The sequence below is a fragment of the Coenobita brevimanus genome, chromosome 64 (assembly GCF_032717465.1).
Source record: "Coenobita brevimanus isolate Jiangsu-jjx chromosome 64, ASM3271746v2, whole genome shotgun sequence".
Taxonomy (NCBI): Eukaryota; Metazoa; Arthropoda; class Malacostraca; order Decapoda; family Coenobitidae; genus Coenobita; species Coenobita brevimanus.
The window spans coordinates 14,408,266-14,428,662 of record NC_137017.1 but is presented as its reverse complement, the minus strand read 5'-3'; the positions used below and the strand labels follow the sequence as shown (position 1 = coordinate 14,428,662).

Sequence of the window (20,397 nt, the reverse complement as noted above, 5' to 3'; positions counted from 1 at the left end):
CCCAGGAAACCATTTACTGTACAATGCTGGGTGGTAATCAGTAACCAGTGTGTGGTGAAATGGAACGTAGTGTTGTGTCATTGTTAACTGGTTAGAGAGATGCAAGTGCGGTGTCGGTCCAGGAACCAAACCTAAACGCTGTTTCCCACACCTTACCACAGTGAGGTGCCATCTAGCAAGGAAACATCCTATCACTGCATGGGATACCCCTGCAGGAGTGGTTGCTTTCTATGTTTTATGGGTCTGTTCAGCCGGACAGACTGGATTTGATCAGCATTAGCAACAGTAACAACATCAACAACGACTAATACAGTTTTTTTTTTTTTTTCATGATTATTTGCTGATGCTCACAGTACAAGCTAAACAATTTCAGGAAGTGGTGAGAGTAATATACTCTGAGTTGCCTGTGTCTCATATAGTATGATGAGCTAGGGATACATACTGTTGACTCTGAAGTTCCAGAGATGGAATTTAATTGCTCATGAGGATATTATGGATGAGGATATTATGGAAGCATGAGCAGGCCCATCGACAATATCAAGTATAAAACTTGAAAATATAGTTTACAGGTTTCATTTAATTAATGTTTGTGTTCATTTATACCAGATGGCAATTAGAAGAGAAGAGGAGAAGAATGAAGATGATAGAAACACATATAATGGTAAGAACAACTGTGATGATGATGACATTGATGATGATGTTGATGATGTAGAGGAGGATGGTCCGCTGGCAGAATTGCGAAGACGTGCCCCTGATGTTACCATCACTGTGGTGCGCCCTGGTCAGCAGCCACCTCGTACTCCTTCAGCCTCTCAGGTATATTCCCCTCAGTCTCTCCTACCACGGTTTTGAACATACTGTGGCCTCCTGATTGTGATACAGTCCAGGATTTTTTTTTTTTTTTTATATAGAGTAAACAAGAAGTTGACAACAGGCCATTCATTCTTCAGTAGGAAAATACCCTTGTGTACAAAGCTGTAACAGTTTAGATTAGTCATTATTTTTTTCCTTCTTTTTCATATAAACTGGTTTATATTATCATCCTTTCTCCCACAGAGTATCAGACATTAGATGATACAGTAAACTCCTGATTATCCAGCCTAACAGACCCAGAGGCCTGCTGGATACTGTCAAAATGCCGGGTCATGCAAAAGTACCCCCTAGGGGCCCCTACTCCCGAACCTTGTAACACTTATCCACTGTCTAACCCCTACAAAATGCTTTAAAACAAAAAACAGCTAATGGACATTCCTAATTATAAAATACAGACACTGTTGTCAGGAGTAGACTGTGCTACCTATTCGAGCAGGGTGGTACTCCCAAGGTGGATGGAAAGCTGGTGATGGAGAGCTGGAGCTCCTGTTTCACCAGCCCTTGGGACTAGTTCCTGACCATCCCCCTTTGCTGAACTTTTTCAGTGTTTCAGTAACACAGAGAGTAGGCCAGCGTACTCTCTGATACAAGTTTCTCCTAACTGTCAACAGCAGACTACATACACATTACACATTACACTTCCTATTCAAAATTAACCAAAAATGAAGTTGTTCAACCAATCCTCGGAGTCCCGAGGGCAGGGGAGACAATAAATGCCCCCACCGTCCACCCCTCTTCTGGTGACAACCCAGTGAGATCCCTAGAACCACTGTCTGATTCACTTCTTTATTTCCGCAACATTCATGTCCTTTCATCTAACTCTCTCTCTGTTGAACACCACCACTCCTCCTATAAACCTCACCTTCTCTTCCTAACTGAGACCTAGCTGTCTGAGGCAACTGATAGGAAATCCATCTCTGTATCTTCATACTTTCTCCATACTCATTTCAAAGCCAAAGGTGGCTGTTGCATATATGTACACAAAGACTTATCTTGCTGTTGTGTTCCTGAACTTGATTCTTCTGAATTCTCTACTCTCTGGCTTTGGCTTTCCTGTCATTCTCTGACAAATATATCTGTATTGTTTACTTATCACCTAATTCTGCTGACTATGAAAAATTCTTCAATGATCTTACACCTATGATGGAACACATCCTATCCATTTCTCCTTTCTCAGAAATCTCTATTCTAGGAGGTTTCAGTGTTCACCACCACCTTTGGCTTTCATCTCCTTTTGCTGATCCACGTGGTGAACAGGCCTACATCTTTTCTACCCCTAATGACCTAGAGCTGCTTGTACAGCATCCTGCCTGTATCCCTGACCACCTTGGAGAGAGCTCCAACATACTTGACCTCTTCCTTACAACTATTCCTTCTTCTTACGCTGTAAATCATTCCTCTCCGTTGGACTCCTCCGATCACAGCCGTATCATCTTAACCTGTTGTATTGCTCCAGTACAGCCTGTGGACCCTCCAAAAAAACATCGGTTGTGACATTTTGGAGCTGCTGATTGGGAGGCCCCCAGGCAGTACTTCTTTGATTTTCCCTTGAATGATTATTGCTTCCATGACCAAGAGCCATCTGAGTGTGCCATGTGCATTACAGAGGTTATTTTCTCGGGCATGGAAGCATACATTCCTTTCTCGTATCCTTTGACTAATGCAAAAAAAAACTTGGTTTAATCACTTGTTCTAATGCTGTCCACAACAATGTGAATGCGTACAAAAGGTACTGGAGCCAACCCACCCCTGAATCTCATCTTTTATATGTTTCTGCCCTGAATCGTTCTAAGTCTGTTCTTCGCTCTGCAAAAAATAATTTTATCCATGCTAAATGCTCTTAACTCTCCAACTTGAATTCTTCCCTCTCCTTCTGGCACCTTGCCAAAACCTTTCTAACAACTTCACATCATCATCCTTCCCTCTTTTCCACTGTGATGGCTCTGTAGCAATTTCTTCTACTGAATAAATGAGAACTCTTTGCTCAGACTTTCTCCTCCAGTTCCACCTTAGATGATTCCGGTGCTCTCTCTCCATCTCTTCCCTTCTCTGACTTCCTCATGGCGGACATTAAAATGTCTTCAGTTGAAGTATTTTATGGCATCACTGGCCTCAATACTAACAAGGCATATGGGCGAACAAGACATATGGCCCTGATGGGGTCCCTCCTGTTGTCCTTAACCCCTAACCGCCGGCTGACGTGTATAGCTGTCACAATTCAGGGCGTGGAGTGCCGCCGGCTGACATGATATATTGCACTCACCTTCCCGCCACCCTTTGAACTCGTGGCCATTTTCTATGATACCCACCGGGTAGGTAAGACCCTCACGTACCCCGTGGTTGGACAGGTCAGTCTATACACGGCAGTGGTAGTGTGTGGGGCCATGTCTTCTTCATCATCATCAACCGATTCCCTTGAACTGTGTGAAGGGCCGATCGTCTCATTGACCCCCGCGAAAGTTCTGCTCTTAGTGCCAGGGAAAGGGCTAAGTAATAGTGCAATTGAACATGCCATGGACAACACCGTGTCCTCACCGACACTCGGCAAGAGCACATCCTCGGAGGAGAGGAACAGCTACCATGTGGAGAGCGACCTTTCTTGCCCTCCAACGCCTACCCACTCTCCGACATTAGAGAAGGCTCTGAGACTTCTTCAGGAAGAGGGAAGAGCTTATGACAGTGATGAATTCAACGAGGAGGAGGCATTTGATGACCCAGAACATCATGAAGGTGACTATGGACCTGGTGGTCATCTCCAGAATAAACACCGAAGAGCTGTCTCTGCAACATTCTCGCCACCTGCTCGCCAACATCTCATCCTTGAATACCCCCAACACCTCAGCCTACCACCTCAAGGGCTGATTCTCCACAACCGGGCCCTTCGGGAAAGGTATTTCCCACATGGGCCCCATGTGGAGGTACGCAGCGCTGAGTGTCTCCCCAGGCATGTTCCACTTCAGGTGAGTCATCACTCTCTCTCTCTCTCTCTCTCTCTCTCTCCTCGTGGGTGTGCACAGGTGATAAAGAAATGTTCTGGAACTGCCAAACGGCCAGCTCTACCATGCGTGGGTAGAGATACCTTTGTGTGGGAGGATGGTGCCAGCTTTGAGCTGTCTGTGCCGGCATTTGATGAGGAGGGTGCAGGTGGGCAGGAGGATGAGCTTCTCCCCAGGCCCTGGACTATTAGCAGTTCATTCAGGGCCATTTTCATGACTGTTATCATGCAATACCTGGTGGAGGAGATTAATTTCTACCAGGCCTTGTGTGTGTGGTGGCTGGACCTGGCGGCTAGCGAGAGCATGCATTTGCATGACTGGATACCTGTGGAGGTGGGGGGGATGTTTGTGTGGCTAGCTTTTACTATGTTGATGGCGCATCTAAGAAAACATGTGCTCCATGACTATTGGTCGGTTGATGAACTCGTGGGCACACCTGTCTTTGGCAAGTATATGGCCCATGACAGGTACCTGGCCATCTTAGGTTCCTTCACTTCAACAGAAATTATGGGCCTACACCGAACAACAGGTTATGGAATATACGACCAGACCTAACAGTGCTCAAGAAATCATTTTCCAGGATTTTTTGTCTGTTCCAGAAAGTGGTTTTTGACAAGTCACTGATGTTATTCACTGGCAGGCTGGCATTTATTCAGTATGTGCCGTCAGAGCGTCACTGATATGGCCTCAAATTCTTTGTGCTTTGCGACTGCAAAACTGGATATGTGCTGGATATGGTAGTTTATTTGGCAACAAATGTTGATATACCTAGTGACAATCATGGATTCTCTGCATCGGTAGTGAAAGTGCTCATGGAAAGGTATTTCAACAGGCAACACATTCTGTATACCGATAATTATTACACTGCCCCAGCATTGACCAAGTATTTCCTTGACCTTGATACTGGGTCCTGTGGAATTGTTAGGGCCAACAGAAAGAATTTCCCTGTATTTCCGGCAAATACTGAGAATGGAACCCTTCTGACCAAGAAATGTGGCAACATGCTAGCCCTTCTCTGGCATGACAAGAGACGGGTTAATGTGTTGTTTACAGTACATAATGGTGTGTTGAAGGAAACTGAGAAAACAGACTGCAGGACCAGGGAACCCATGATAAAGTCCGATGCCTTCAGTGATTATAATATCAACATGCAGCTGGTTGATAATCAGACAAGCAAATTGGTGAGGTCTATTGCCTGTGTAAGTCCTGCAGGTGGTACAAGTAGGCATTTTTACACCTTCTTGATGTCTCTGTGCTGAACAGTCACATACTGTTTGAGGAACTTGTTGGGAAACCTCTTTTTATGTGAGAGTTTGAGAGAGAGCTGGCATGCGAACTCCTTGAGGAATATTCAACTGCTCAGGTGACAGGTGCTAGGCGGGGGACAGCGGCTGCAATGGACAGGTTCAGCTGTGCTGAGTATTTCCGGCGGCACAAGCTGGTAGAGATTTGTCATACCACGCAGGTCATCTGGCCTACAGGTGGTACTATGTCTATCACATGACCAAACGCCATCCCCCAGCATGAAAAGACACCTCATACCAATGTGCAGAGTGCAAGGTCCCTCTGTGCCCTGAATGTTTCTCTGAGTATCACTCCAAGCGTGAATACTGAGCAGGTGTGTGCGAAAGTGTAAATAGTTTACAGGAAAGCACAAGTTTGTTCTATCTATCTATCTATCTATAGCCTGACGCCCTAATCCCGCAAAGGGTGGCCGCAGACAAAACGCCTCCAAGTCACTCTGTCACCCACCATTTGACTCCCCTCCCCCCAACTCACCCCCCCCTCCCTCATATACCTCTCAACTCCATCCCTCCACCTCATCCTCGGTCTACCCCTCCCTCTCCCTCCCTCCACCTCACCTACATACACCCTCTTAGTCAGTCTTTCATTCTCCATCCTCTCCACATGTCCAAACCACCTCAGTGTATTTCTCCTAATCTTTTCAACCACATCCACATCTACCCCACAACGTTCCTTCACTTCTTCATTCGTCAACCTGTCCCTCCATGTCACTCCACATGCTCCTCTCAAGTAACTCATTTCCACTGCTCTCACTCTTGACTTGTTCCCCTCTTGCAAGGTCCACGCCTCGCTTCCATACGTCAGGGTAGGGATCACAATACCATCATGCAGTGACTTCTTAACTTCCATACTCACCTCCCTATTTCTCATCACTGCTTTCAGTGTGCCAACAACCTTCCTTCCCTGCTGTACCCTTTCACGTACTTCATCCCCCAAAGTTCCATCCTTACTCATCACACTACCCAAGTACTTGAATGCACTCACATTCTCCATATCCTCACCATCCAACCTCACTGCACACTCTGTGACTTCATTCCTCTCAAACACCCAAGTTTGTTAATTTTTATAAATAAGTGAAATGTTCGGTATTACAAGTGATTTAGAGTAAGTGCTATGATTTAAGTGTTGTATAATAAGTTCTACAAGTGCAGTGCAAAAAGTGTTACTGTTTATTGGATATTGATGAAAAAAATTTTTGGAAATACCTTGAGTTACCTACCTGTTACCTGAAAGAAAACCACTTGTGAACAGGCCAGAAAGAAGATTACCTGGGTGGTTGTAACACAGTTATTTCACTCGATACTCAGGAAAATTGTGCTGAATATGAGCTTCAGTGTATCCTACCTGTTACCTGAAAGAAAACCACTTGTGAGCAGGCCAGAAAGAAGATTACCTGGTCGGCTATAACTAAATTATTTCACTCAATACTCAGGGGAATCGTGCTGAATATGAGCATCAGTGTACAGTAAAAGCTTGATATAATGGAATAATTCAGCCAACCCATATTCCATTTTGTCAAATATTCTGCTTTTTCAAGCTTCCGCTCCAAAACCATAGATGGAACGGAATTTTTCGGAAATTTGCTATTTTTCCCATATTTCTTCCCTAACTCGTGACCTGAAACCTATACACAGTTGCTGCTAAATAGCTTCTTTTGCTACACACACACATGCTGCCTATGCTAGTCATAATGATACACACAGCAGTCAGAACCCACAATAATAGTAAGAATATAGTAATAATAATAAATAAAACAGTAAAAAACTCACCTCCAATTGGGGGGGATATGACTTGTTTGTAGCATGATGCCTGACACCACTCCCCAAACATGTGTCAGGCGTGATGCTTCCCTATTCATCGTCTGTGTCCCCCTCCATCAGCACTGGGGGATGGTGGGGCTGGGGATCATCAGGGATGGTGTCGGTGATGGGGTCACAGGTGGTGTCCCTTTGGTAGAGGTCGAAGGAAAGAAAACATCAGATTCTGTGGAGGGTAGGCTGCTGGTGGATGGCAACAAAATATCAGATGTCCAGCTTTCCTTCCTTTCCCTGGGTTGACGTGACGTAGGTGGCTTAAAGAAATCCTCGATCTCTGTCTGCCGTGGCTCGTACAGTTCCCTTTGTATTTTCTTTATTCTTGTTCTCATCTCCCTCAGATGGGGGTAGAAGCTCTGGAGATCCTCATAGTTCGAGTCGAGGATGTAGTCCAGCAGAGCTTCTACACAATCTGAGGCATGGGCAGCTCTTTTCTTTGGATTTAGAACTCCATCATGTCTTTGTTGGGTGTAGACTCCTCTGCTGTCACCTCGGCCACGATCTTATCCTCGGTCTGCATGTGGAAGCCAGACTCACCGGCATCAAGGTTCAGCCACTCCTGGATCTCCTCCATCTCCATGTCAACCTCTCCTGCATGTTGAAAGGCTTGCCTGCACTCCTCTGCAGTGAACCCTTCAAAATTGGCATCCTCATCCTCCACCCTCTGAGTCACATCCCTCTCCCTGAACAAGGCATTTCACCCATGAATGATTGTTCTGTTTGATACGGTGTCCCAGGCTTTTTGGATGTTGATAACCGTATTTTGCATGTCGTACTTCTTCCATGCCTCCACACTTCTTCCTCTCGTATCTTCCTCTCCTGCCTCAGGCTCCATCTCCACCACCAGGATATCCTCCAGCATTAGCCTTCTGTAATGCCTCTTAAAGATATTGATGATACACTGGTCCATGGGCTGTAGGATGGAAGTGGTGTTGGCAGGGAGGAACATGGTTTGAATCTGCTCGTCGTGCGTCACCAGGATCTCCTTTGAGGGGTGCACTGGGGCCTGATCTAGGAGGAGGAGAGCCTTAATCTGCCCCAGCCATACATTGTGCACATGCATCTGATAGTTCTTCACAGACTCGACAGATTTAGTGAAGAACCAAGACCTGGTAATGTTGCCTGTAAACCAGGCCTTGGCGTCCACGTGCAGATTGTCCATAATGGGCCGCATCGCACGTGGTTGCTTTGCGGTCCCCACCACCATAGGCTGCAGTCTGTGGGTTGTGTCTGAGTTTAAACTCAGCAACACTGACACTCAAGCCTTACTTTGTTTGTGGCCTGGGACACTGGACTGGCTTCTTGAGGCATGTGTGCTGTCTGGCAGTGCCTTCCAAAAGAGGCCAGTCTCATCAGCATTATAAATCTGCCAGGGCTTAAGGCAAGTTTCACTTTGTATTGCTTTTATTTTTTCTATGAAAGGTTGCACACTCGGAACATCAGCACAGCAACACTCACTCATTACGTTCTAATGCACAGTGTTGTGCCTCTTTGAAAAGTTAGATATCCAGCCATCACTTGCATGGAAATCTTCTATTTCTAGTTTTTCAGCGAATTTTCAAGCAGCATTCTTTATCTCAGGCCCACGCACTGGCATACCCTGGGCGCTCAGTTGCTAGTACCACTAAAATGCAGCCTCCTCAAGTTTTTTCGTATTTTAGCATCTTCAGAGACCTTCTTTCCAAAATTGCTGATTTCTTCGAAGAACGAGCACTTGCATCTGGCAGCACTGTCAGTATCTTGATTTCTTCTTTATGCTTGTGAATCTCATACACTTGCATTTTCTTGACCCCATAGTCGGTCTGATCGTTTTCACTGGTATACCATGCTCAGTTTTAGAGATTATTTCTAATTTCTGACCCAGAGAAAGCCTCACCCTTTCCTTTTTTTTCCTGCACTTTAGGCATGATGAACGATCGGTTTGCTTATTTTCTACAGAAAAGGCACAAAAAAGTTTTTAATGCCAAGGTAATCACGCACACTTGGAGAGAAGAATTGAACTGTCCTGGGATTGCTGGTAGACTGCGGTGAGGTGAGCAGCCTCACCCGGCCTGGGACAAAGCGGCTTGTTGCCACGGCCTGTGACAAAGTCCCGCGCCTCGTGATCGACCAGAAATGTTCCGGTGCATCACGATTTTTCCACAGCCACGGACAAACTGGCTTGTTTCCGTTATGGAAACCCGATGCCTCGCAACAGAATGGAAAACTTCCGGAATATTACAAGTCTGTCCATCCATCATCCAATCATACATTGTCCCATGAGGAGCGTAGCAGCCCGAGGCTGGACAGTACCTTACAGAAAAAATTGTTCCATTTTCTCAAGCCTCCGTTTTATCCCATGTTCGTTATATCAAGCTTTTACTGTATTTGTGATGTGAAGTACATATAATGTAAGTTGCGTATAACATTTATACTATTTTCACGATAACACTGATTAGTACAGATCAGTCTGAATTATAGTACAAATAATTACCTCATACTCAATGGTATTGCGTGAAACAGCCACAGCATCTACTTGTCAAAGTGCGGTTACCCATAATCGTGATGTCAAGCGCAATTATAAATGTCATAGTAAAAGCAAATTTTTATACCGGGTAATTGACGGAAGAAGTGAGTACATAAAAACGAAGAGATATTTCCATTCCCACACACCTACAGGGCATAGTGGCACTATGAAACAGACAGAAAACCTTTTGGGGAGCCACATGGACAGGGTGATGACTCGTCCTTACGACGGTGAGTAAGGATAATTCTGGAAACGAGTGGAATTTGCCAAATTTCATTCAAGGCTGCACGGGCAGTGTTACAATCACCACTCTAGTCAGTGCTGCCAATGCTATCTAGTGGCGTGCGGTTGGATCCGCCCCGGCAAACGTGAAAAACCACTCGTCTTCAACTCATCGGGGACCACCTGGAGTCCTTGGGATACTTTCATTGAAAGAGGAGGAGTTGGTGAGTCTTATTAGCTTTTATTTGCTTCTCTAGCTATTATAGTTTGGCAGATATTAGGGTTTGAAGCAAGGGTGTTTTTGCCAAAATCTCGGAAATCCCCCATATGGAGGAGTGGGCAACGGTCCGGAACCCCCGATGGCTGGTGGTTAAGAACTGTGCTTTTGTGCATACACCCTGCCTAAATAAACTTTTTTGTCTTTGTCTGTCAACTTGCACCTTTCCATCGTGCTGGAAATTTGCTCTCATTCAGCTGGCCCAAAGAAGGGTGATTATTCCCAACCCTCTAACTATTGCACAATAGTTTTAACATCCTGTATTTCAAAAGTGTTCGAATCTGTTCTTAACAAAAAAAATTTCAAGCATCTCTCATATCACATCCTTCTTTCTGATCGCCAGTATGGGGTCCACCAGGGACACTCCTTTGGTGATCTTCTTACCTACCTTTCAGACTCCTGGTCATCCTCCTTTCCGAACTTTGGAGAAAGCTTTGTCATTGCACTTGACATCTCAAAGGCTTTCGATCGAGTCTGGCATAAATCTTTAACTTCCAAACTACCGTCTTATGGCTTCTATCCTTCTATCTGTGCCTTCATCTCTACCTTCCTTTCTGGTCATTCTATAGCTGCTATTGTAGATGGCCACTGTTCTTCTCCTAAAGCTGTGAATATTGGTGTTCCTAAGGGCTCTCTCCTATCACCAACTCTCTTCCTTTCATTCATCAGTGACCTTCTAAGCTGTACATTTAACCCAATCCACTCATATGCTGATGACTCCACACTTCACCTTTCCATTTGCTTCCTGCAGCATCCATCTCAGCTGTTGCTTCAACAAGCAAGGGATGAGGCTATGTCACACCTAATGTCTGACTTGGCTTGTAGCTGTGGGGTAAAAATAACCTTGTTGTTTTTAATGCATCAGAAACTCAGTTCTTTCATCTATCAGCCCAACAAAATCTTCCACAGGAGTACCCTCTACTTTTTAACAAAATCCATCTCAGTCCTGCATCATCTTTGATCATACTTTGGGTGTCATTTTCATGGGATTTATCATGGAAAGAACATATTACCTCCCTTGTAAAATCTGCTTCCAAGAGATTAGGTGTTCTGATCCTACTCCGTACTTTTTTTTGTCCCTGCACAGTAGATGGCTTTATGCACGGGTTTTATTTGCCCCTATATAGAATACAACTCTCATATGTGGGAAGGCTCCCCACACACAGTTCTCAATAGGGTGGATTCAAAGACTTTTTGTCTCATTAAGTCCCCTGCTCTTACTGGCTCCCTTCCACCTCTGTCTCTTCATTGCATTGTTGCATCTTTATCTCATTTCTGTCTCAACCTCAATGGTCACTGCTCCTCTGAATTGTCTGCTTGCATCCCTCCACCACTACGGCAGGCACATAGCACCCCTCTAGTAACAAAGTCTCATCCCTTTTCTGTCCAACTCTCTAGTGCAGGAGTTACTGCTACTCCCAGTCTTTCATGTATGCAACAGGTCAGCTCTGCAGCTGTCTCTCTCTGTCTGTATTTCCTACTTCCTATGATCTTCAGTCTTTCAAACGTAGTGTCCAGGCATCTAAAAAAAAATGGATCTTGAATTTGGCTCTTTGTTATCTTGTTTCTGTTTTTTCTTGGAGGGAGCAATTTGCTGGCCCCTGGCCTTTGGTTCCTTCTTCCTGACATTAAAAAAAATAATAATAATAATAAAAAGTATGCTGTAATTCTATGTAAAGGAGCAATTTCTTGTTGACGATGAGGAAAGTCCTCCCAGCCAGGAAACCCATTTTCTTTTACCCGGCAGTACTGTGTAAACACAGACTCATTGTAAATACTAAAAATCATCAAAAAACAAATAAAAGGCATTCCTAATATTGAAATATTGTACCGTAATGTACTGTGAACGACATTAATTTTCTGTACAGAAACACATTTCATGTTGATGGTGGTGGTGGTGGTACTGCTGATGGTGGTGGTGGTGCTGATGATGGTGGTGGTGGTGGTGGTGGTGGTGATGTAAAGACGTGACTGGAGGATACTGTACAGTAATGCCCAAAATAAACGATCAAAACATAAAAAAAGAAATAAAAAGAGTATCAATGAAATGAAACATGCTTCACTGTATTGTAATGTACTGTGTACACCATATTGTACTTTCATCAATCAAAATTCAAGCAGATGACTCCACCACACAGAAGAAAACACTGTCATCACTTAGTAGCAAGAACAAACTTCACTCGGGAAGAAGCAGTTGTCTAAATGATATTATATTTTGTGTTAATCATTCCTTTGTAGCATGATTATTTTGCTCTGTAAAATAAACACATTTTCATCAACTCTTCTTGGTTAGTAACACAATTAAATCAACTTTTCTTTCTAATACACTTTTGTTGGTGCTTTAACAGAATCTTACAGTCACTTGTACAGTATAGTAATTTACACTTCAGAACAGTGTAAGCTGTACTTACCAGTGAGGAGATGCTGAAGGACCTGGTGCTGTAGTAGCTAACGATAATCACATGTGTGTTAGTGGTGAAGCAGTATGTGTCAGAGGGCCACAACAGCACTAGAAGGCCAGCTAGGTTTTGTAGGGAAACTTATTGCAGCATTGCAATTTAGTAATAACAATAATGTGTGTGGTAGGTGGGACACGCATCATCCACTCACCCAGTGTAGGGATGCCTTATGGTCTCTACACTGAATGACAAGCCAAATGGTTTCCTGTACCCAGGAAACCATTTACTATGCTAGGTGGTTTGGCCAGGTGAAGTGTCCCCCAGATTCCCGTTTAAAATCACATAATCATGGCAAACGTTTCGGAGAGCCTTGGAGGACCAAGTACCTGCCCAGGGCCCCAACCAAATGGGCAGACTCGCATGGGTAGGTGGAATGTGAAAGGTGTGAATGAGGAGAGCAAGCGGGTGGAAGTGGTGAATGTGTTCAATAGTGTGAGATGTGCCATGATGGCATTGTGTGAAACAAAGATGAAAGGGTGTGAAGTGGAGGCATGGGGGGGTGTGATTTGTGTAAGATCGGGCATGAATGGGCAAGGAAGATGTAAGGAAGGAGTTGCTTTGTTGATGAGTGAGTTGTGGTAGAATGGAATGAGAGATTGCAAATGTGTCAGCTTGAGATGTATGTATGTCAAGTTCAAGTTTGAGAAGGTGAAATTGGCATTGATTGTAGTGTATGCATCGTGTGATGACAGGAGAGAGAGAGAGTTTTTGGGATGAGCTGGATGAAGCAGTGGGAGAATGCTTAGGAGCTATAAAGTGATCATAATAGGTGATATGAATGGAAGAGTAGGCACTGGCCCTGAGAATGACATAATAAGTTGTAATGGAGTACCAGGAAAGAAAATGGGAAGCAGCTGAAGGATATGTGTTAGGAGAGGCAGTTGTGCATTTGTAACTCATATTTTAAACACAAAGATGTACTTAAATACAGTAAAACCTCAATGTAATAAACTTCAGTATACCGGAATTTGCTTTTATTGGACTCAAGGAGTCTGCCGGATTAAATTCTTATATATATATATACATATCGTGAAAAGTCCAGTAAAGCCAGAAACGGTCTGGGCTGCCTGACCTCAGTCCAGCTTGGGCAGGGGGATGGTGGAGGATGAGGATGTTTGGGTAGGTTGTCATGACATTGATGATGTGGGTTGGATGGTCATTGGGTAGTTGTTGTGATCTTGATGATGGGCATTGGATGGTCATTGGGTGGTTGTCATAACCTTGATGATGGGCTTTGGGTGGGCATTGGGTGGTTGTTGTGACCTTGGTGATGGGCATTGGGTGACTGTCATGACCTTGATGACATGCATTGGATGGGCATTGAGTGATTGTCATGACCTTGATGATGGGCTTTAGATGGGCAGTGGGTAGTTGTCATGATCTTGATGATGGGCATTGAGTGATTGTCATGACCTTGGTGATGGACATTGGATAGTTGTTGTGATCTTGATGGTGGCTGTTGGATGGGCTTTTTTTTTTTTTTTTTTTTTTTTTTTTTTTTTTTAAATGCAAGAAAGAAGGAACCAAAGGCCAGGAGCCCACCAACTATTCCTTGCAAGAAAAGAACAAAAACAATACAAAAGGGAGCCAAATTCAAGATCCGTTCATTTTGAGATGCCTGGACATGCTGCGTTTGAAAGACTGGAGATCGTAGGAAGTAGGAAATACAGACAGAGGGAGACAGTTCCAGAGTTGACCTGTTGCATAAATGAAGGACTGGAAGTAACAGTTAACTCTTGCATTAGGGAGCTGGACAGAAAAGGGATGAGAGTTTGTCGCTAGATGGGTGCTATGCGCCTGTCGTAGAGGTGGAGGGATGCAAGCAGACAGTTCAGAGGAGCAGTGACCATTGAAATAGTTATAGAAAACAGATAAAGATGCAACAGTGCCATGGAGAGACAGAGGTTGAAGGGAGCCAGTAAGAGGAGTAGAGTTAATGAGATGAAAAGCCTTTGACTCCATCCTGTTGAGAAGAGCTGTATGTGGGGAGCCTTCCCACACACAAGAGTTGTACCCTACATGGGCGAATAAATTCATCCATCCATCATCCAATCCCACGTTGCCTCATGAGGAGCATAGGAGCCTGGGACTAGGCAGTTGGTCCTGACATTTAAGATGAGAGTGAGCAACCTCCCTCATCCCTGAGTGGCATTACATGAGCAATAAACCCCAACCACCCCTTGCATATAAACCTTCACCGACTCAATCCGATTGGAGCACAATAGTTACCCACTAAACCACCAGGCGCCAAAATTTGGTTATATGGTTACCACCCAGCATAGTAAATGTTCTTGGTGTACAGGAAACCATTTGGCTTGTCACTCAGTGTAGAGTCACGCACAGGCAGAGGGAAGAGGAAAGAATGAAGGAATGAAAGACAGAAGAGGGAGTGTAAAGTCACCTGTAGGCAGAAGGACGAGGAAAGAATGAAGGAAAGAAAGATAGAAGAAGATGGAAGGAAAGAAGGATGGAGTGACGTAGCGGGGATGAGGAAACGTTTTACGATAGGAATACTTGACGAGGAAGGACAGAGTTTCGGGGTGGTGCAGTACGTGATTGAGGTCGTGGTGATGGCCATTCAACTGTGTCTGCTAGAATTTCCCAATGCTCATCCACTGGCTAGAGGCAGAACCCGCTCGGGCCTGATGGTAAGGTGTCAAGGTGTTTAGTAAGTGATTCTCGATTTCATTGGGCATGTGACAGTCCAGATGCATATGAAAATAAAGGCAGCTGAGAAGAAAATTATGAAACAGTGCATCTGTCATTTTTTATGGGCTATGCAGATGATACAGCTAGTAAAGGTAAATTACAGACGCTAGTAGAAGAATCTAAGGGATGTGCTGTTCTAGACATTGGGTGTTCTACAACTGTATGTGGGGTTGAATGGATCAATTGCTATCTAAGTGAGCTCAGTGATTACGAACGTGAAACTATAATAGAAGAAAAGTCATCCTCAACATTTACTTTTGCTGATGGTGTCACAGTATCTTCCCTCAAACGTGTTACTCTGCCCTGCTACATTGGAAATATACGTGCAACCATTGTGACTGATGTGGTGAGCTGCAATATTCCCTTCCTGCTGAGCAAACGTTCCATGAAAAAAGCTAAAATGGTGATTAATTTTGAGAGTGACCAGGTCAGAATTTGTGGAACTATTGTTAATTTGAAGTCCTCATCTTCAGGCCATTACTTGCTTCCAATTTCTTTGTGACTAGGCCGAGAGTTTTGTGAAACGATCGCACTGGCATCTCTTGGGGGTGATGTAGACAAAACGGTTTCGAAGCTTCAAAGGCAATTTGGACACCCAACGTTGGCTAAACTAATCATACTTATTACAGATGCTGGAATTGAAAGTTCAGAACTGGAGCAAGCTATCAAGGATGTATCTGATGCATGTACAGTCTGTTGTAGGCACAAGAGAGCTAAGCCTCGACCCGTAATCAGTTTGCCCATGGCATCTAAGTTTAACAAAGCCATAGCTATGGATTTGAAAGCTTGGGGAAGGCATTATTTCTTAGTCCTTGTTGATTTAGTGACCTAGTACTGCACCGCGATAGTAATTGCGGACAAATGTGCGACCACCATTATCAAAGGAGTATTTTGGAGCTGGATTGTTCTGTTTGGTGCACCTGGAAAAATTCTCACAGATAATGGGTGTGAATTCAACAATGCTGAAATACGAGCATTGGGAGAGGCCTTTAATATCAAGATCATGACGACGTCTGCAGAGAGTCCATGGAGCAATGGAGTATGTGAGCGTCAAAATGCAGTCATAGGTGACATTGTTAGGAAGATAATGGCTGATAGCCAGTGTGACTTGGATGTGGCCTTGGCTTGGGCAGTATCGGCAAGAAATGCTCTCACCAACTATGCAGGTTTTTCTCCTAACCAACTTGTTTTTGGTCAAAACCCTGGCCTGCCTAATGTGTATGCAAATGATCCTCCAGCCTTGGAACTTACATCACCATCAAAAATTGTGAGGGACAATTTGAACGCTCTTCATTTAGCAAGGCAAGAGTTTATAAAGACTGAATCGGGCGAACGTTTGGCTAGAGCACTGCAGCACAACATATGTTCGAGTGACTTAAATGACATCCAAAATGGAGATGAGGTCTTCTACAAAAGAAATGACAGTCATGAATGGCATGGTCCTGGAATCATAATAGGCAGAGATGGAAAACAAATTCTGGTGAGACCCGGCGGTGTCTACGTGCGAGTGCACGTGTGTCGTCTAGCACATGCTCCAGAACGAAATACAGTACTACAGTTGGAGACAGCGTCAGTAGTTATGAGAAGAACAGTGTAGTCCAAGAGAAGCCTAATGACGATTCTTCGCAAGTATCATCCACCGGATGATGAGTCGGAAAATGGTTCAATTCTGGATGATCAGCCTCCCACAGTTTCTCTTCCTGTTAAGGAACCTCCCAAGGTTTCTGTTGGTCAGCATATAAAGGGAATACATTCAGAAACTGGAGAGTTGGTGACTGGAAGGATTTTGAGTCGGGTGGGAAAAGCCACTGGAAAGTACAAACACTGCTACAATTTGAAGAGGGACTCTGATGGCAATATTGATTGGGTGGATCTGCAAAATGATTTCAGCACATGGGAAGTAGTTGATGATGAAGCAGAGATGCTTGTTCTTTTCAACTCTGTGGAGGTATTAGGCACCAAGGAAAAAGAAATTACCAACTGGCAGAATAATGACGTGTATGAGGAAGTACTGTAGATGATGTTGGGCAAGATGTCATAACGGTTCGATGGGTTGTGAGGGAAAAAATTAAAAACGAGAAGCCGATTGTTAAAGCCTGTTTAGTCACCAGAGGATTTGAGGAAGAAACCGTGGATCTCCGGAAAGACTCTCCTACATGCTCAAAAGAGGCCGTGCGTTTGGCACTTTCTTTTGCCTCCACCAACCAATGGGATTGCCACACTATGGACGTGAAAGCTGCTTATCTGCAAGGTAACGACATTGAGTGAGTTGTTCATTTATGTCCTCCGCCTGAATATGCAAACGGTAAGCTGTGGAGACTAGAGAAAATGGTTTACGGCCTTTGTGATGCTGCTAGGCATTGGTACCGGCGCGTTAAAGATGAGTTGTTGAGTCTCGGAGCTAAAGTGTCATCACTGGATTCAGCACTGTTCTCTTGGAGTAATAGGGGCAAGATCGAGGGCATTATATGCATTTATGTTGATGATTTCCTTTGGGCTGGTACACATGAGTTCGAGCAGCAAGTGATAAACAGTTTGAGCCAAATATTCCTCATCGGCAGCTCGGAATCAAAAGCTTTCAAATACGTTGGTCTAAATGTCATCAACAGCGATGGCAGCATAATGCTTGACCAGTTCCAGTACACTTCATCTTTGAAACCAATCATGCTGAGCAGGCGTTGTGCAGCAGTAAAATCAGGAGAGCTGTCTGAGTCTGAGAAAACTGAGTACCAAGCGTTAATTGGACAGCTCAATTGGATTGCCACACATACTCGATCAGATATTGCCTTTGATGTGTGTGAGTTGAGTATGACTAGCAACCGAGCTACCGTAGCAGATTTGCTAAGGCTCAACAAGCTGATCGTAAAGGTGAAGACTGACAACTTGAAGCAATACATTCCAAGAATGGGGCCACTCGATGAATGTTATATAAAGTGCTTTTCAAATGCCTCTTTTGCCAACCTTGTAGGCAGTGGGTCTCAGGGAGGGTTTGTGATCTTCCTACGAGATGCTAGATGGGCGAGATGTCTCTTATTTTGGCAGACTAGAAAGATCAGGCGGGTCGTCAGATCGACTTTATCTGCTGAAGCGTTGGCACTGCTTGAGTGTGCTGAAACTGCTGTATATCACGCCAACATATTGCTTAAGGTTTCTGGATGTGGAGATTTCAAGATCGTGTTTCGTGGATAACAAGAGTCTGGTGGACGCCCTTTGCTCCTGTAGGAGTGTAGAAGACAGAAGATTGCGCATTGATATTGCTGTATTACAAGACATGTTGGAGCGAGGGGAGATTGATGAAGTGTCTTGGGTGGATACATCACAACTGGCTGACTGTCTCACCAAGAAAGGTGCCTCGACCGAGTGGCTGCATGCTGCAGTCAGCCGGGACTAGAAGGATTATAATACTTCAAGGGACACCACATATCTGTATGTGGTCACTGACTGGGTCCTAATGGTGCTTAAACAAAAGTCTGTGTATTGGATACATAGTGTGTATAGGACGCCAATAATCCATTCAGTTTCATCCTTGGAATCTTTCATCAAATTAAGAAGAAAGGACGAGAGTGTTAGTGCATATTGCTGTTAATGTGTGTGTGTGCGCATGCACATGTTACGGTCCGAGTGATGACGTCATCGGAAGGGTCTTACGGTATGCAGACGGAGCCCGCTCACTTGGAAGTGTGAGGCCGGTGAGTTCGGTTGTTTCGCATCCTAACAGGTGCGATCCATACTAATGTCTCATATTCGGAAAAAGTCCGGGTTAGCAGGGGAAAGTCCGGATGCCACTTTTATCGGATTTCACTTTTTTCGGAATGGCTTGGGCCCCAATTAGTCTGTTATAGTTACATTTTACTGTACACATGGTGTAGAGGCAACAGGGATTGTGTTGAAAGGTGATTGATTATGAGCTCATAGAGAGGTTGATCCTGGGAATGGTTGCTGTGGAGAATGTGGAAGTCTGTCAGATCATTTGATTGTGGTAGGCAAGATCAAGCTTAGAGGAGTGAGGTGGACCAGGAGAGAGAGGAGCAGTCAGGGAGAAAGACTGAAAGTTGAGAGGCTGAGGATCAAAGAAATAGCAGATGAATACAGGACCAAAGTAGAGGAGGAGTTGGAGTCTGTGAATTGGAATGAAATGAATCTGGACAGCCTGTGGAATGCATATAGGGATTGCTTAGGAATTCTAAAGCAGTGTGTGGTGTGGCAAGAGTAACATCAAAGAAGAAAGGTATGGCATGGTGAGAAGAGAGCAGTGGAGGAAAAGACGATGACGTAGCTAGAGTAGTTACAGGACGAGTTCAGTTGAAATAAGAACTGAATATATTGAGAGCAAGAAGCATGTAAAGAGACTAGTGAAGGGGGAAAAGGAGGAGGTAAATGATGATTTAGGAAGAAAAATGAATGCAAATTATGCTGAAAATAGGAGGTTATTCTGGTAAGAGCTACAGAAATGTAGAAGTGACAGCAGTAAGAAATGCGGAAGTGTGAAGGATGCAAGTGGTAGATTATTAACCCATGGGGATGAAGTAAGGGCCAGATGGAGAGACTATTTTGAAAACCTGATGAATAGGAATAGAGAGAGCAGAGCCGCTGTAAACATGATTGGTTTGGGGGGAATGTAGAGAAGGAATGCAGTGCCAGGAAACGTGACAGTCGCACAGGTGAAAAATGCTGTGAAGCGACTGAAAATGAGAAAGCAGCTGGGGTTGATAAGGTGTATGCAGAGATGATTAAGTTTAGTGGAGAGAGCAAAATGAAGTGCTTGTTGGAGATATGTAAGAAGGCATGGATGAGTGAAACTGTGCCAGCAGAGTGGAAAAAGGCTGTGATTGGGTGTGCAAAAATATAGGTGAGTGAAATGAGTGCAAGAATTATCATGGCATAAGTTTATTGAGTGTGGTAGGTAAGGTATATAGAAGAATTATCATAGAGAAAGTAAGAGAGAGATCACAAGTCCTAGTGAGTGATGAACAGAGTGGCTTTAGGAGTGGCAGAGGATGTGTGAATCAGATATTTGCAGTGAGACAGATAGTGGAGAAGGCTTGTGAGAAGGAAAGACTATAAGGTGTTTATGGCATTCATGGGTCTGGAAAAAGCATACAACAAAGTAGACAGAGCAGGATTGTGGAAACTTTTGCACATGTACAGTGTAGATATTAAGCTGCTAGGTGCTGTCAAGAGATTTTGTGATGGTAGTAAGGTATGTATAAGGGTAAATGGGCATCTAAGTGAATGG

General features: G+C 44.2%; 1 protein-coding gene across 1 annotated transcript in view; it reads left to right on the top strand.

Annotated features, from left to right (window-relative positions):
- Positions 1-20,397, top strand: part of LOC145404649 (uncharacterized) — a 392,001-nt gene that overhangs the window by 321,141 nt on the left and 50,463 nt on the right. The window contains exon 15 of the mRNA XM_080276173.1: positions 607-816. Within this exon, the coding sequence (XP_080132299.1) occupies positions 607-816 (210 nt within the window). The remainder of the gene's footprint in view (positions 1-606; positions 817-20,397) is intronic.